At 36.5% G+C, this 19,242-nt stretch overlaps 1 protein-coding gene across 6 annotated transcripts in view; it reads left to right on the plus strand.

Moving 5' to 3' along the window:
• PMS1 (PMS1 homolog 1, mismatch repair system component) overlaps positions 1-19,242 on the plus strand; it is an 85,090-nt gene that overhangs the window by 60,490 nt on the left and 5,358 nt on the right. For 2 of the 6 annotated variants that reach the window (XM_059928330.1, XM_059928329.1), the window contains 2 exons: positions 12,168-12,650; positions 15,828-15,958. The exons of 1 other annotated variant lie outside the window; for it this stretch is intronic. In XM_059928330.1, coding sequence (XP_059784313.1) covers positions 12,168-12,650; positions 15,828-15,958 — 614 coding nt within the window. Of the gene's footprint in view, positions 1-12,167; positions 12,651-15,827; positions 15,959-19,242 lie in introns of those variants that run through there. 3 more of the 6 variants (XM_059928334.1, XM_059928333.1, XM_059928332.1) reach the window with 2 other exon arrangements.

Raw genomic sequence — 19,242 nt, forward strand, 5'->3', positions numbered from 1 at the left:
AATACAAATTGTTATCACTTTCTAAAACATGAATTCCTTAATCTTCATTGTTCAAATTTCTAATTATTTCATAAATGTCAAATTTTTTAAAAGTTTATTTGAATTAGGATGCAAATAAGGTTCACACATTGTTAATTATCTTTTGTTTTACATAAATGACACATTCAGTTTAAAGATGAGAGCACTTGAGTTTTAATACAGCAAGCCCTCAAAAGTTGAATTGCATTGACCAGGGAGGTGATGAATTGAGAGCTGTCTGAGAAAAGAAAAAAAAAAAGCATAGATGTTCCCAGTTCTCATGGAAGTATGGACATTGCAACAGCTCAAGGTAGCTGTTCCCTTGCAGCCTCACAATAGCAGGTACTACTCCAGTTCCCTTTCAAGGAATGTCGGCATTGTTTCTCCTTGCAGGCCCCAAGGTGTTAAGGTACAAGGGTTATGATTAATAGGTCTCATCTAAAAATTTGTTAATCATCAGGCAATATTCTGGAATTCAGAATTTTCTCTATTGCCATAAGGTATACAAAAGAGGCATTGTTGGTCAAGAGCAGGCCTCTGAAGCTACACCTGTGCTCTAACCTCACTTCCTCTCTTTGATAACTTTTTGTAAAAATGTGTGGACAGTATCTCCCGGATTGTTGTGAAGATTAAATAAGATATATTGTGTGTTATGATACAAGATAAATGACTAGCACATAGTAAGTAATTGTTCATGATGTTAATCAGAGTTTTTAAATCTGTGAAAAGGAAATTTCTCTATTGTGATTGATATTATTTTTCATTTGCTTATTCAAGGTTAAATTTAATTTGGAGGCCAGAAATAGAAACCTGTGAAGAAAATATAGGTATCTTGGGATCAGAGAGCTTACTGTATGTCACAGAAAGCTCTATTAGAATCTTTCAGAGCCAGGGTCTGGGAATCAAAATCAGGATTAGTGAAAAGGTAGAGTAAAAATGTTATAACACAAGAATCACACTAACTACCATTTCTTTTCTGGTCTTTATCTTAGAATTCTTTCCATGGTCTTAAATTCTACAAGGAGTGTTAAGGGATATGAGAGTAGACTCCTGTTTTACAGATAATCAGTCTTTCCATCCATTCTTCCTTTTCTTCCCTTTTTTTCTCTTCTTGTTTCCTGTTTTTTTCCCATCCCCTTCCTTCCCTATTTTCTTTCCTCCCTTGCTTCCTTCCCTTCCCTTCCCTTCTCTTTCCCTTCCTTGTTTCTTTCAATTAGGAACTATTTACTGAGGACATTCTGTGTACAAGGCCTTATGTACTCTAGCTAGTCATTTCAGATACAGTGATAAATGATAAATAAAACATACTTTTACTACTCATAAAAGTGCCGTCTAGTGAGGAAGACACTATTAAACAAATAGTAATCATAGAATATGAAGAGTTTTTAAATAAAAGGAACACAGAAGAGTTATGAAAACACTTAGCAGTTGGACTTAATCATATCTATGGGACAGGAAGTGCTTCCCTGAATAGAAATTAATCAAAATGGTGTAGGGAATTTTCTGTGTAGAAGGAACAGCATGTAAGAATGCCCAGAAGCTAGAAGGAAAACAGCATTATTGAGGAACTGAAAGATGCCCATAACCCCACAGATGCCCACAGGAATGGATTATGGGGGAGTGTGATAAAGAAAGATGGGGTAGGCAGGTCAGATCATGGAAGGTTCAAACAGTTTTGAATAAGACATTGGATCAGGGTTTTCTACCGAGAGCTTAGGATAGACTTTGCTATAGAGGGTACCTACATTTTAAAATTTTTCCTTTCTGGATTTTTTTTTTCCCCCTTGCTTTCTTTTCCTTTCCTCTAGTGGATTAGAAACCACTGTGTCCTCCCACTGGGATCTCAGTCAATTGATGTGAACTTGAACATTCATTTGTAGTAGCTATGAACATATTTCTACTTAAAATAACTTAGAACAATACCGTAATTGGGATATTATTGAAAAATGGTAAATAAACTTTATAATTACATGTAATCTTGAGACACAGAAACATTTGAATTGATTACTGATAAATCAGAATTAATATTTTTTGTTCAAGTTACTAAATCCCTTAATGATATAAAGTTGAAGATAACAGCTGTTTTTACTTAACATTTACTTAATATTCCTTCGGACATAACTTTTTATATTTCCCAAGGAACTAATTAAATTGACTTCTTGAATAAATCAAAAGATTAGTACCATATGTGAAAATTTGCACATTATAATTAATTACAAATGGTAACCTTCATCTTGAACTCATTTTCCACTGTAGGAGCAAAATCTTGAGTTTGAATGTCCAAGAGCTAAAAATACTTATTTATATACTTATTGAAGGTAACTGTATTGAAAATTTTGTGTTTTATAATCCAGAACTTCAGATTCTAAGCGGAAATGGGAGAAAATAACGTAAAAAATTATGAATGTGGCCTGGTCAGTAACCAAAAGAGGCATTTTTCATTCATCTAGTTCACAGCGAAATAAAGGCTTTTATACATTCTCATCCAGCAAACACTTCTTTATCCAACAAACATATGCTGAGTACAAATTACATAACGTGCTTGTTTCTTGTGTTTTAGTCTCACTTTTAACATTTAATTCCATTCTCCCAATAGTATCATTTTTATTTCCTAGTACATAACTACTCAAATTTCTCCTTAAAAATGTATATATATTATCTACAATGGAACTCAACCAGTTTCTTAAGATTAGAAATAACATTTTCTAGTCTCAATTTTAAAACTGCATTTAAAGAATTTTTTAGCAAGGTTGCTCAAATAATTACCAACGTTTAGTCAATTGTGTGCCCCGTTCATTATAAGATAGGTGTTTCTTGATAGAAAATAATGATAGCAAACATTTATTATCATTTACTATGTGCCAAGCACTATTCTAAGTACTTAAAACTCATTTTATTTCTCACATCAAAACTATGAAGTAGAGGGACTTACCTGGCCGTCCAGTGGTGAACACTCCGCACTTCCAATGCAGGGGGCACAGGTTCAGTCCCTCATCAGGGAACTGAGATCCCACATGCTGCGTGGTGCAGCCTTAAAAAAAAAAAAAACCATGAAGTAGATGTAGATTATCTAGATATTACAGATGAGCTTACTGAGGCACAGAAAAGTTAAATCATTTGCTTAGGTTTGCAGAGCTACTAAATGGCAAAGACAGGCCAGGCAGTCTGTCTGTCTCTGAGGTCTATGCTCTTAGCCAGTACACTTAGCTGAACACAGTAGTTTTCAGTTCTGGGCTTATATTAGGATCACCCATGGAGCTCTTTAAAGACAGTGCTGCCCAACTCCAGCCTAGGTGTGGAGAATTGGAAACTCTGAGGGTGGGACCCAGGCATCTCAATTTTTTAGAAAAGGGTTGATATAACCACTATACCAGACTGCTGTCTTTGGCCCCAGAAGTTTCATTTTACTTCTGTTATTGTTAACCAAAAAGAAAAGACCTCTTTTTACCTAGTATAATTTTTTTTTTTAATAAATCTATTTATTTATTTTTTGCTGCGTTGGGTCTTTGTTGCTGCGTGTGGGCTTTCTCTAGTTGCGGTGAGCGGGGGCTACTCTTCATTGCGGTGCGCAGGCTTCTCATTGCGGTGGCTTCTCGTTGCGGAGCATGGGCTCTAGGCGCACGGGCTTTAGTAGTTGTGGCATGTGGGCTCAGTAGTTGTGGCTCGCGGGCTCTAGAGCACAGGCTCAGTAGTTGTGGCACGTGGGCTTAGTTGCTCCGAGGTGCGTGGGATCTTCCCGGACCAGGGCTCGAACCCATGTCTCCTACACTGGCAGGCGGATTCTTAACCACTGTGCCACCAGGGAAGCCCTTACCCAGTATAATTTAAAAGGTCCATTATCTTGTTTGAAATTGAATTAAATTAGACGGTTTGGATGTGTTCAGTTTATTTGAATTTGTCTTTTTATTGCTGACTCTAAAATGAGAGATAAATAGTAACAAAAAAATTAACATTTAGCTGTGAAACCATTACAAATTTAATCATATAATTTTTATTTTGAGTGTTTTTATTATAGTGATCTTAATTTTACTAGTATATAATTATTAAATGTATGTACGTTTTCTTTTGTTGTTCTCAGGGAATTGCTTCTTCTATGTTGATGTTACAGCACATATTTAAGGAACTCCTCAGATCTGAAATTGACTCCTTATTTTATTGTTTTATTTAATTATTTCCTTTTTTTTTTTTTTTTTAGTTGCCTGTACCTTAAATGGTTTTTTAAATTGGGTAAAATTTAGCTGCTGTGAAATGCATAGATCTTAAATGTATATATAGCTCAGTGCATTTTCATATGTGTACACCGATGAAACCACCACTGCAAACAAAATATAGAACATTTCCATCAGCCCAGAAAGTTCTTTAATGCCACCTACAAGCCAGTGTCCATTCTCAGCCACTATTTTGATTTCTGTCACACTAGCTTGGTTTTTCCAGTACTTAAACTTCTTATTTATAAAATCATAATGATATGTACTCCTTTATGTCCAGCTTCTTCCCCTCAACAAAATATTTTTGTAGTTTTCATCCATGTTTGTTGAATGTATACATATAGTTTATTCTTTTTTAATCAGTAAGTAATACTCAGTTGTATAAGTATACCACAATTTGTTTTCTCAGTCTCCAGTTGATGAACATTGTGTTCTTTCCAGATATGGGATATTATGAATAAAGCTGTGTTGTTTAGTTTCCAAATATTTGGAGTTTTTCTAAATATCTTATTGCTACTGAATTCTAATTAATTTTGTCATGGACAGGGAAAATACTGTTAGATTTAAATCTTTAGAAATTTATTGAGAATTATGCCCAGCAGCATATCTTGAAGAATGGGCACCTAAAAAGAATCTGAATTCTGTAGCTGTTAGATGTAGTGTTCTAAAATGACAATTAAGTCAAGGTAGTTGATAGTATTGCTAAAATCTTCTTAAGGCTTTACTGATTTTTATGTTTTGGTCTAATTCTGTCAGTTCCTAAGGAAAGGGCATTAAAGTCCCCAACTGTAATTCTGGATGTATTTCTACTTTTAGATCTGTAATTTTTTGCTTCACATAGTTTGAAGCTTTGTTGTTATTAGATCCATGCACATTTGTGATTGGTACACCTTCCTAGTGATTCCCTTTGGTCATCATGAAATATTCCTCTTATCTGTGGTATTATTTCTTGTTTTGAAATTTGTTTCATCGTATATTACTATAAGCTGCTCTTATGCTTACGATTTGCATGGTTTATCTTTTCCATTCTTTTACTTTCAAACTATCTGTCTTTTTTTTCCCCTGTGCTGTGTAACTCTTGTAGACACATATAGCTGGAATTTACTTTTTTATTTAAGTGGACTGCATTTTAATTTTGCTGTATTGGATAGTGCTTTATGTTCCTAGATTTAAAATAAATTTTAATTATTATAAAGGGTTTTTTTAATCCTTCATTGAATTTTAGTACTTTTTCCCCTGAGAGTTAGTGATGTTTTGATAGAAAAAGATTCCATTGCCCATCTCTTGGTGCTTTTCCCTAAGAAATTAGACCAGAGTATTGCATAGGAAATTGATTAAATACTTGAAAGCAGCTTGGCAAATTGTGCTTAGCATAGATTAGCAGAATAAAGAACATTGTACTTATTTCAGTATGCAAAAGCAAAAGTAAATGTGAAAGTGAAACAAAAATATTCAACTATACTGAAGATGAAGGTGTTTCTGACAAAGTGCATTTTCTAAATGTTGATAATTTTTAAAATATTAGTAGTCACTTCATTTAAAATATTAATGTTTTAAATTTTTAGGCATCTACTCTGTTTTTTTTCTTGAGATATAACTGACATACAGCACTGTATAAGTTTAAGGTGTACAGCACAATAATTTGACTTACATACATCGTAAAATGATTACCACAGTAAGTTTAGTGAACAGCCATCATCTCATATATATACAACATTAAAGAATTAGAAAAAAATATTTTTTTCCCTTGGAACGAGAACTCTTAGGATTTACTTTCTTAACGCCTTTAATATACAACATACATTGATGTTAGTTATATTTATCATGTTTTCTTTGGATAAATACCCAGAGGTTGAATTGCTGGATCATATGTTAGGTCTAGTTTTAATTTTTTGAGGAATCTCCACACTGTTTTCTATAGCAGCTGCACCAGTTTACATTCCCACCGACAGTGCACGAGGGTTCCCTTTTTTCCACATCCACGCCAAGTTATTGGTTGTGTTTAACATTTCTTACAAAGCTAGTTTTGTGGTACTGAACTCTTTTAGCTTTTGGTTGTCTGTCAAACTTTTTATCACTCCTTCAAATCTGAACAAAAGACTTGCTGGGTAGAGTATTCTTGGTTGTAGGTTTTTGCCTTTCATCACTAAATATATCATGCCATTCCCTCTGGCCTTCAGAGTTTCTGCTGAAAAGTCAGCTGATAGCCTTATGGAATTCTCTTATACATAACTTCTTGCTTTTCCCTTGCTGATTTTAATATACTCTCTTTATCTTTAATTTTTGCCAATTTAATAGCAGTGTGTCTTGGTGTGGTCCTCTTTGGGTTGATCCTGTTTTGGACTCTCTGTGCATCCTGGACTTCCTGGATGTCTGTTTCCTTTCCCAGGTTTAGAGAAGTTTTAAGCTAGTATGTCTTGAAATATGTTCTCTGCCCCTTTCTCTCTCTCTTTTCCTTCTGAGACCCCTATAATGAGAACATTAGTGCACTTGACATAAGAGACTCCCAGAGGTCTCTTAAACTGTCCTCGTTTCTTTTTATTCTTTTTTTCTGTTCAGCTTCATTGATTTCCACTACTCTGTCTTCCAGCTCACTGATCTGTTCCTCTGTATCATCTAATTTACTGTTGATTCTTTCTAGTGTATTTTTCATTTCAGTTATTGTATTCTTCATCTTTGTTTGGTTATCTTTGTATATTCTAACTCTTTGTTAAAAACTTCTAACTTCTCACTGTGTCTGTCCATTCTTCTCCTGAGTTCTTTAAGCATCTTTATGATCATTACCTTGAACTCTATTGGATAGATTGCTTATCTCCACTTTACTTAGTTCTTCTGGGGTTTTATCATGTTCTTTCATTTGGAACATATTTCTCTCTTGCCTCATTTTGCCTAATATGCTGTTTTTATTTCTATGTATTTGGTAGGTTCATTCCATTTCCCCATCTTGGAGAAGTGGCCTTTTTAGGAGACATCCTATGGGACCCAGTAGCACACTCCTGTCTGGTCACCAGAGCTATATGCTTTAGTGGTGCCCTCTATGTGGGTTGTGTGGGTCCTTCTGTTGTGGTGGGCTGACCACTGTGGGTGTGCTGGTGGTTGTGGCTGGCCCCATTCCAGTTGGTCGCCATGCCCTGCCTTATACAAAGGGTGCCAGCTGATGGTGGGCAGGGCCAGGTCCTGGTATGGCCAGAGGAGTTCTGGTTACTGGTGTGGGCCGCCCACAGGTAGATGGGGCCAGGTCATGAGTTGACTGGCTATGGTGTCCTGGGGGGTCCCGAGGCTAGTCCTGGCCCATTGGTGGGTGGAGCTGGGTCTCCAGGTGGCTGGCTGCCAGCTGGGGTTCCTTGATCTAGTGTCTGCCTGCTGGTAGGCAGAGGTGGTTCCTGACACAGCTTTCTGTATAGTTGTGGTGTCCCAAAGCTGCTGTCGGCCTGCTGGTGAGTGGGCCCAGTTCCTGACATGGCTAGCTGTGGAGTCTGGGGTGTCCCAGAGTAGGTATTGGCCCACTGGTGAGTGAGGCTGGGTCCTGGGGCTAGTGCCAGCACACTGGTGGGCAGAGCTGCATCTTGGGGTTTCTGGGTACAGAGCTTAGAGTTTCCAGGGCTGGTGTATGGGCCCAGGCCCAAGATGTCCTGGGTCTGTTGTCTGACCCCTGGTGGGCAGAGCTGGGTCCTAGGGTTTCCAGCTACAGGGCCTTGTGGGGTCCTAGAGTTGGTCTCTGCCTGCTGGTGCCAGGACCAGTTCCAATGGCTGGCTGAATGTCCCAGGGCTAGTGCCCATGCACTGGTATGGGGAGCTGGATCCCGGGCCCTTTGGTAGATGGGGCCGGGTCCTAAGGGGGCTGTCGACTCGGGTCCTGTGGCAGCTGGCCTGCTGGTGTGTGGTGCTGTGTCCCTGCCTCGCTAGCTGCTTGGCCTGAGGTGTCCCAGTACTGATGCTGACAGGCTGGTGGCTGGGGGCAGGACTGCGTCCCAAAGCTAATAAGCTAGAGGGAGGATTCCAAAATGGTGCTTACCAGCATTGGTGCCCACGTGGTAGAATGAGCTCCCTAAAATGGCTACTGCCAGTATCTGTGTCCCCAAGGTGAGTTCCATTTGCCTCCTGCCTCTGGGAGGCTTTCCAAGATCAGCAGGTGGGTCTGACCCAGCTGCTTTCAGATTACTGCTTCTGCCCTGGGTCTTGGAGTGTGTGAGATTTTGTGTGTGCCCTTTAAGAGTGGAATCTCTATTTCCTTCAGCCCTCTGACTCTCTTGAAAGTAAGCCGCACTAACCTTCAGAGCCAAACATTCTGGGGTCTTCTTTCCTGGTGCAGGACCCCCAAGCTGGGGATCCTAATGTGGAGCTCAGACCCTATGCTCTTTGGAAAGAAGCTCTGTGATTGATATCATCCTCCCGTTTGTGGGTCTTCTACCCTGGAGGCATGGTCTTGACTAGACCACGACTCCGTCCCTCCTACCCATCTCATTGTGGTTCCTTCTTTATATCTTTAGTTGTAGATCTCTGCTAGTCTTTAGTTCATTCTAATCGATAGCTGCTCTGTAAATAGTTATAATTTTGTTGTGCCCATGGGAGGAGGTAAGCTCAGGATCTTCCTACTCCACCTTGTTGGCCACATCTTTGCATCTCTGGATTTTGCTTTTGAAATTCAGTCTGACGGACTCTGCCTTTCAAATGCAACAGTTAGTCTATGTAATGTATTAATTGATATGGTTGTGTTTTGGTCTACCGTTTTCCTATTCCTTCTCAGTTTTGTTCCTCTGTTCCTCGTTTTGGGAGAGAGGCAGCCTCTTTAGGGTTAAAAGAATATAATTTCATATTTAATTTTAATTCCTCTATTGGCTTTGCCTTATTTTTTGCTCTGGGGAATACATTATACATCCTTAATTTATCATAATCTACTTAGAGTTAATAGGGTACCATTTTAGGGACTTCCGTGGCACAGCAGTTAATAATCCACCTGCCAATGCAGGGGACACAGGTTCGAGCTCTGGTCCGGGAAGATCCCATATGCTGCGGAGCAACTAAGCCTGTGCACCACAAGTACTGAGCCTGCGCACTAGAGCCCACAAGCCACAACTACTGAGCCCACATGCCACAACTACTGAAGCCCGCACGCCTAGAGCCCGTGCTCCACAAAAAGAGAAGCCACCGCAATGAAAAGCACACGCAGCACAATGAAGAGTAGCCCCAGCTCGCCACAACTAGAGAAAGCTTGCGTGCAGCAACGAAGACCCAATGCGGCCAAAAATAAATAAAATTAATTAATTAATTAAAAAAAAATAGGATACCATTTCACATAAACTATAAAAATGTTCCAAGTATAATTCCACTTACCACCCCGTCCTTTACATAGTTGGTGTCATATATTTTACATCTACGTAAAAATAAACCTCACCTTTAAATATTACTTTTAAAATTTAAACAGTTACCTTTCAAAGAAATAAGAGAATTTTTCAAAAGATTTTTTTTTTTTCCTGTTTACCTACATAGTTACCATTTTTGGTGCTCATCATTTTTTCCTATACATCTGAGTTTCCATGTGGTGACATTTCTTAATAATGTAATTATGTTGGCAACAGATCTCAGCTTTCTTTTTGAAAATGTCTGTTTCATCTTCAATTTTGAAATAAATTTTTATGGATATAATTGAATTCTGGATTCTTATAGCATTTAAAAGATGTTATTCACTGTAATCTGGCTCTACATTGCTTATGATGAGAAGTTATATTCATCATTTGTTGTGGTGCTCCTTTTTGTAACATCTTTTTTTTTTCTCCTCTGTACTTCGAAGATTTTATCTTTATCTTTGGTTTTCAGCAGTTTGAATCTAATGTACTTAAGCTGTGGATTTCTTTGCATTTTTCCTGCTTGGGGTTCACTGACCTTCTTGAATCTGTAAAATGTTGCATTTATCCAAATTGGGTAATTTTCAGCTATAATTTCTTTGAATATTTTTACCCCATTACTTTTTTTTTTTTTTTTTTTTGGCTGCATTGGGTCTTGTTGCTGTGCACAGGCTTTTTCTAGTTGCGGCAAGCAGGGGCTACTCTTCATTGCGGTGCATGGGCTTCTCATTGTGGTGGCTTCTCTTGTTGTGGAGCATGGGCTGTAGGCACACGGGCTCAGTAGTTGTGGCTCACGGGCTTAGTTGCTCCGCGGCACATGGGATCTTCCTGGACCAGGGCTCGAACCCATGTCCCCTGCATTGGCAGGCAGATTCTTAACCACTGCGCCACCAGGGAAGTCCCTACCCCATTACTTTCATATTTTTTATCTGGGACTCAAATTACATATATGTTAGGTTGCTTGTTTTGCCATAAGTCACTGAAGTGTTTTTTCAGTCTTCAATCATTTTTCTCTCTGTTGTTCACATTGGATAATTTCCTTTGATCTGTCTTCAAATTTCCTGATCCTTTCTTTTGCCATCTCTTATCTGCTGTTAAGTCTACCCAGTGAATTTTTCATTTCAGATATTCTATTTTTTTTTTAAATTTATTTAATTTATTTATTTTTGGCTGTGTGGGGTCTTCATTGCTGCACGCGGGCTTTCTCTAGTTGCGGCGAGCGGGGGCTACTCTTCGTTGCAGTGTGCAGGCTTCTCACTGCGGTGGCTTCTCTTGTGGAGCACGGGCTCTAGGTGTGAGGGCTTCAGTAGTTGTGGCTCATGGGCTCAGTAGTTGTGGCTTGCAGGCTCTAGAGCGCAGGCTCAGTAGTTGTGGCGCACAGGCTTAGTTGCTCCGCGGCATGTGGGATCTTCCTGGACCAGGGCTCGAACCCGTTTCCCCTGCATCGGCAGGCAGATTCTTAACCACTGTGCCACCAGGGAAGCCCAGATATTCTATTTTTTAGTTTTAGAATTTCCATTTCCATTTGGTTCATTTTATAATTTCCCTTCTCTGTTGAGATTTCCCCTTCTAGTCTCTCATTGTGATCATCTTTTCTTAAGTCCTTAAATATATGTAAAAACCAATTAAAAAAAATTTTTTTTGCAGTTCCAACATCTGCATCATCATCTTGAGGTTGGTTTTTACTGTCCACTTTTTCTCTTTACCATAACTCACATTTTCCTTTTTTATTGCTTGAGTGGTAACTTTTGCTCGTATAATGGACATTGTGGTTGATATGTTGTAGAAACTCTGGGTTCTATTATCTTCCGAAGTGTTGAGTTTTGTTCTACCACGCATTTAAATTGCTGACAGATCACCTGGAGCTTGGGGAGACTTTGTTTTATACTTCCTTAGGCAAAGACTGTTTAAATTTTGCTGTTAGTCCTAGGGCAGCTTCCTTAGTTCTAGAACATAGTTTTTTGTTTTGTTTGTTTGTTTGTTTTTGTTTTGGTTCCTTACCCCTAAGATGTAAGATGTAGCCCTCCTCCAGTTTTAATTGAAAGCCCAAAGTGTTTTCCAAGTCATCTAATTATGTGGAATTTAAACTCCAAACTCTGTTTCTCCTGCAGCAGGCAGCCACTGAAATCTCTGTTCTGCTTATTTTGCCTTCTAGTGGTTATTTTCCTCTAGATTCTCACACACGGGATTTTCTCCCTCAATTTCCAGTTGTTTTGGAAGCAGGGAGTTCTGTGTTCTGATGACTCAGTCTAATAAGAGTGCAGCTTTCTGATTGAGTTCTTGCTACTCTCCCTTAATGCTCTGGGGACTGCCCTCTGGGTAAAAGTGGTATAAATGTGGATCTCTTTTTTTTCAAGGGTTGCATCCATTCCAAATTCTGCATGCTTTTCATTGCTCTTCAGTGCCTGTTTTAAATGGTTGATTTCTGTATTTTGTCCAAAGCTATGGTTATATTAAGGTGGGTTAATCCAATACAAGCTCCTTTGTCGTTACTGAACCTGGAATGCCAGCTCTTTATTTTTTATAAAATTTACTTCGGATGGTTAATGTATTTCTCATTATGACTTCATTAGTTCTTTTTTATCTCTATTCATAGATATGAAGAGAAGGCTACTAAAGACTTAGAAAGATACAATAGGCAAATCAAGAGAGCCATTGGACAGGAGTCGCATGTATCATTAAAAGATGGCAAAAAATGGATAAAACCCACCAGCGCATGGAATTTGGCACAGAAGCACAAGTTGAAAACTTCATTATCTAATCAGCCAAAACTTGATGAGCTCTTTCAGTCCCAAATTGAAAAAAAAACCCAAAACATTAAAAAAGTTCAGATCCCATTTTCTATGGAAAACTTAAAAAAGAATTCTGATAAACATAAGAAATTTGACTTAGAAGAAAAGGACGAAGTTTACTTGATCCACAATCTCAAGTTTCCTGATGCATGGCTAATTACATCCAAAACAGAGATAATGTTATTAAATCCATATAGAGTAGAAGAAGCTCTGCTATTTAAAAGACTTCTTGAGAATCACAGACTTCCTGCAGAGCCACTCGAAAAGCCAATTATATTAACGGAGAGGTATGGTGAAGTAATATAATTTTTTTTACTCTAAAAACATTTATTGAAATTGAAGGTAAAAAGTTGAAAGTGTTTCCTTGCAGGGAAAAGTGGTATTTATTTAAAGAAATTTTTGTAATTTGATTTCAAATATTTAATGGAATTGCTTTTAAATAAGTAATTTTAGAATATTCTAGATAGTTTACTTCTGCAATTAATAAATATCAAGCTCAGTTCCCCCCTGTACATTAGTGATTTCCCCAGGGTAATCCTGACATTGGATTGCCATGACTCTTCTTCATTGTGCACTCTTTGTTTTAACATTTCAAACATATACCAAAACAGAATTATACAATGAACGCCTTTATCAACAATTATCAAGATTTTGCCACATTAACTCTATCTGTCCTTGATATATATATATATATACACACACGTATGTTTTTCCTTTTGCTAAAGGATTTAGAACGATTCCCATCCTTAGAATTTTCAGTATGTCTCTCTCTAAAATGGCCATTTTCTTAGCCACAATGCCTTTTTTCATGCGTTACACAATACTAATTCCTTGGAATTGTTCCTCATTGTCTCAGAATGTCTTTTTATAGTTTTAAAATTAAGTTTAATGTATATCTATACAAGGTCCAACCATTACATTTTGCTATGTATTTTAAATCTCTTCTAATATCACACCGTTAATGTATTGTGGATTCTTAGTCGCTTGTTCATCGGAATATCCCACTGTCTCTATTTGTCTCTCTTGCTTTCTTGTGATGGTGTTTAACTTGTTTTTCCCTCTCCCATTTTTAAATGGAAGTTAGCTCAGGAGGATTGAATAGATTTAGATTCTACTTTCTGGTAAGACTGCTTAATAGGTGGTGCTATGTACTTCATATTTCATCACATCAAAAGGCACTGATCACTGGGTTCAGCTGCTGACAACCTGATCTTCCATCTTAAAGTTCCCTGATAACCTTTCCATCTAATGGTTTTATCCATTGATGATTGTTGCCTGAACTAACTTTATGATAGATTGTAAAATGGGGGTATTTCCTTTTCATATCCTATGTGAGCAAACTGTATTCTGTAAAAACAAATAACTTAAATAATCTACTAACATTTCACTTTTTTGTACTTAATATTTCTTTTTTAGTCTGACATAGGTAGAAAAAATTATGTTTATGAAAGGAGATAAAAACCTGAAATTAAAAAGATGACAATTTGTTTTGTAGGCCAAAATTCTGTTTCAGAACTTCCAAGAATAAATCAAAAATCATTTAAAAAATGTATTTAAACCCTTGTGTTAAAGACCCGGCCTCTACAAAGAAAAACAGGGCCAGAACCAAAAAAACATTTGATAAAGCTATCTTTTTAATTAAGGCAATAGTAATCACAGTAACTAAAGCCCAGTGTCTTTCACGGTATTCTTTTAAGACTGGCTAGGAAACTGTCAAAGAAAGAATTAAAAAGAATTAATATAGCCTTAGGCTTAATTAAAACAGTTCAAAAATCTGATAGTACTTTTCTTTTTCTTCCCTTAAAAAGAGCTAGGGTGTATTTGAAATTGTATACTCCACTGCTTTTCTAAATGGTATTTGTAAATTTTCATTTAGATCTCAAAAATATTTCTGTGCTTTATGAATTATAGGTTTTTAAAAATATTCTTCTTTGTGATATTCTGTTATTTAAAAACAAATACATTAAAAGTTATTATTTGGGGTCCATACTAGCCTGAGAATAAATCTTTCTTATTTGAACATGGACAGCAACAAAGCTTAATTCAGAATTGTTTTCACCTTTCTTCTGAAATATGACATCCCCATCACAGTTAATAATATATGAGTTTTTAAAAACTGAGTCATAAAGAAGATAATTATGGGTTGGGCTCAATTTTCATGTCAGAGTTCTAATGCAGGTTGTGTAGTTTATCTCTCAATGGAGTATATAATTTAGAGATTATAAAATACAAAGTAAGAGCTCAATAATAATAACAATAACATAATAATAATAATAATAACAATAATGGCTCATATTTATTGAGCTCTTACTATATGATAGGAACTTTACTAAGCCCCTTGCTTTCATGATCTTATCTTCACAATAACCTTATGAGAGGTATCCACATTTTAACGAGGAAGCTGAAACACAGAAATGTTAAGTAACTTACCAAGGTTCATACAGTCAGTATATAAGCAGTGGATCCAGCATTCCAATCTTGACAGTAACTGTAGACCCTGCACCACTAATTTCTATACTATATCATTATCACCACCACTACCACTGCCATCGGCTCTCAGATTGATCTTCTGAATGTTGGTTTAGACCAGACAGCGCACATCTGCTATATAGCCAAAGTTCTCCTCTCCATGATATCTGCTCTTATAGCCAGTGGGGTCCTCAACCTTTCAGAGGTGATAAGCAAAGACATCATCTATTCATTTAATTTTCAACGGGTACAAGATTTTAATGAAGTAGCAGCTCATCATCCTGCACTGGATAGAATATAGAACAGTGCCTTATTTACATAGGTGTCAACTGTAACCGACACATTACTGTAAATAACATGTTATGAAGCACCTGACCAAGCCTAAAACCAGCATGAAAGGTTAATTTGTGCTCTAGATAATCTTTGGCCACCTCAAAATTTTGTTTAGGGCTAGTACCACTCAGCATATGCCACCTTTGGCAAACATACCATGCCTATAGTATACTGGAAGTATCTGTCCCAAGCCCTGAATTACTTTTATAAGTTCTTGGGAGAAAAAGATACGTGCTTATCTTCTTATTGAAGAAACCTTGACTAGCAATAGACTATTACACAGGATGGACTACATCAATAACTTGACAATCTGTCTTTGTAAATAAAGGTATAAAATGGCATTATTTATAAATAAAGTTTTCATTTGTATTATAGAGAGAGTACTTTTTAAATTTCACATTTAGTTTGTATAACATTCTAGAAGATAGAAACTGTCTTTTGTGTCTATTCTTCCTCCTTTCTGTACACTGTATATGGTAGGTCTACGAAGTATTAACAGAAATGTAAAAAAGTAAAGTTTCTCACAGGGCTCCTTATACCTTTGTATTTTGGTTAGTGATAATAACACTTTTTAAAGGGCCGTCAGATTAACTTTTTTCCGTAAATTCTCTTATTTCATTTTACGTATTTAATAAGTTAAAGGGCCATAATTTCTTTTTCAGTCTTTTTAATGGATCTCATTATTTAGAGATTTTACATAAAATGGCAGCAGATGACCAAAGATACAGTGGATCAACTTACCTGTCCGATCCTCGTCTCACAGCAAATGGTTTCAAGATAAAATTGATACCAGGTATGATAATGTGGTTTAATACTTCCTGACTTGGAAAAATAAGTCTTGTTCCAAAAGTTACTTTTGGGTTTCGTAATTTACAGATATCATGGTATATTTTTGTCTCACCAAAAGTACAGTGTCAGCTTTGTAAAAACTGTCATATTTCAGAAAGGTCACCTCTGCCTGAAACAAGCAAGTTTAGCATCTCTTTCAGTCCATTGCCTTGTATTTTAGCATTTCCATAACTAATCAAGTAATTGTAAGTTTTGCCATCCTTTGTCACAATATGCAGACTGCTTGCTGTGTCTAACTAAATTATTAAATACTCCTTAGATGATGAAGCAGAAATAGACATGTAGGGTACTAGAACTGACTAACAAAATTAAACATCTCTTTTCCTTTTTTAAAAGCATTTAATTGTTTTGCCAATTAGATGTGTAGCATCAACAGTCTTACTATTTGGAGAGTGGATGATTTGATTCCATGGCTTTGCTAAAAAACCTGTCATAATACTGTTTGCTTACTGTGGAAATTCACTAGGTGGGGAGAAAAAAGAAAATTCTTCTGGCTAGGAGACTTCAGTTTTCCTGGCTGGCCCCTTCTCTGTTCTTTCATAGTTTCCATACTTAACTGCCTTCTGCCCTACCTACCTAGGCCAGTCTTGTCCTATTACTTTGCTTTCATCTGGTATCAAGCAGCACAAAGGTACCAGGAAGAGTGATTCCACTGTCCTTTCCCCCACCCTCCCCTAAACTTGCCATGACCAAAGTGTACAAAAACAAAATGTAGAAAATTTTTAAAGGAATGTTTTACTGAGACATGAAAAGAAAATAAGTAAAAACAATATACAAAACCATGAAATGGGATATATACAGAAAACGCTTTGGTGTTCCAAACTTTAACTTTATTGACTAGCAGTTTTAAGAAAACCTACCCAGAACTTCTTTCCTCCTACCTCAATCCTGGATATTTAGATTTGGAGTGAAGAGTTAGTCCAAATCCCATCTCTGCCATTTAAAAACACATGTTCTAGGGAAAGTCAATTGGCCTCAGTGTTACCTCATCAATAGCAACTAATTATTATGTGCATGGCAGTAGTCTAAGTATTAAATGTATTAATTCATTTGATCTTTCTAATAGCCCTGTGGTTCTGTTACTGTGCCCATTTTTTATAAATAGAAAAATTGAGGCATGGAGAAACTAAGTTTGCTTAAGGGTACAGAATTAGTGGTAGAACGAGGATATGAACCCAAGCAATCTGCCTTTAAAACCAACTCGTAACTAATTTATGTTGATTTCCTATTAAAATTGATATATTTACTTCATGAAGTTGTTAGCACTAAACTAGGTACTTAGGTAAATCAGCATAGTACTCGGCAATGGTATGTGTTCAAATATTCTCTTTTCTTCCAGCACCCCCTTTCTGACCTTAACTGACTTGCAGTCATTTTTTTGGTCCTCCTAGAAATCTTTCATCCTCAGGACTTCTGACATTTAAAAAATTTATTTGAAGTGTGAAGCAAGGAGTTTATGTGTATGTGTGTGTGTAGCAAGATATTTTTTTCTTAATCTATCTTCCTAATTAACTATGTGGCACTGGTGGCAGGTACTTTTTTTTTTCATGAAAGATGTTATCACAACAGTTTTTTTTAAGTTAGGCTAACTGCCCTGTCTGTTCCAAGAGCATGTTTGTTTTTGAGTTACCCAGTAAGTTTCTGTGTCACAGATGCTTTCAGCTCTCAGCTTGTAGAGAATGTTTTTAAGTCCTGTAAATGCCAGGTACTTTGCATGGCACCAAAGATATGAAAATGAATAAGTTAATCATCTGCAAACTGACTTGATTTGATTGGAATTAACTTTACTTCGATTATCATCAGCATTATTTCTCTTCTCAGTAACAGATCAAGTTAAAAGCATTCATTTTTTTCTTCTTTTTTTTAAACCATTTTTTCATTCATTAATTTTTATGTCATGTTTTCTTGAAGGCCATTTCTCCGTCTTTTAGTGAGAGTTTTGTTGTATTGGACTAACTTTTGATCAGCAGTTTGCCAGTTGTCATAAAACATCTTTAGATAAAAGCACTAGAAAGAGGAAGAATACATCTGGCTTTAAGGAAAAAGATTCTGAATGTGACCCTAAGAACTTTGCTTGTTAATGAGAATAGCTTTTGTTCTGTATCAATAAGAATTACACATTTTAGGAACTGAAAACTTGTCAAACCACTTATTGAAGTATTTTCGGAAAATTGGGAAGCATTTCACAGAATTTTATGGAAACTTCTTGAACGTGATTCCAAATGTCTCTAAGTTTTCCATATCTAAATTTTGCAAGCACAGATATTAAAATGTTGCTCAGTTTCCTCGTTTGTTGCCATATACTTTTTACCCATATCCACAAATAATTCTGTGAAATGTGTATAATTTTCCAGCATTCATGTAGTCAGTATTAGACTTTTCAGTCAAATCATACTGTAAATGGTATAGAACCAGCAATAGTGAAAAGTCTCTTGACTGATAAATTTTACTATCTGTATTAAAAGATGTGAACTGGAATATTCTGCTACTTCCTCTTTGCCTATCTAAACCCTGTTTCAAGTCCCATTTAAGTTCCCCTGGTTGCTCAAACTCTCATTTTGTCTTCCTTCACTGAACTCTGTATTTTACCCCTTAACACTTGATTATGTATCTTCTTATATTATTCTCCAGTTGTTTCCAGGGAAGAACATTAGGATGCCTTCTCTGTTTAGTATACCACCAGTGCATCTGCCATTTAGTATACCACCAGTGCATCTGCCATTCAGGTCAAGGAACTAGTCTGTAACTGGGAACAGGTTAGGAATAGGATCGTTGACATCTCAGGACCTGAAACTCTTCAAGCTACATCACTCCTCTTTTAAAATTTTTTCATTGATAGCTACCACTTATCCAACATGGGACTATCTCTTTTTTTTTTTACTTATAGGTAACATTTTGTGGTCTCCAGTATTAAGAACACTGTTACACAGATATAACCAAAGAAAACAAATTTCTGCTATTTTCTAAAATCATAAAATGTGTTCTAAAGCCAAATTTGTTGCTTGGGAGTGTATGCTGTTATGGATATTTTACCCCATTATATATCCACTCATGTTGCTACTTTTTAGTTTTATTTTAATCACTAAATTATTTAAAGTAGTTTAAATAATAGATAATATGTCAGATTTAAACATTATTCTAGTAAAATAAACATTAGTATTTCATTTCCTCAAATTGCTAATATATTAATAAGTTACTATAGTGGTAATCATTTTGTAGTTTATATGT

This window comes from Balaenoptera ricei, chromosome 7, assembly GCF_028023285.1.
Source record: "Balaenoptera ricei isolate mBalRic1 chromosome 7, mBalRic1.hap2, whole genome shotgun sequence".
NCBI classification, from domain to species: Eukaryota; Metazoa; Chordata; class Mammalia; order Artiodactyla; family Balaenopteridae; genus Balaenoptera; species Balaenoptera ricei.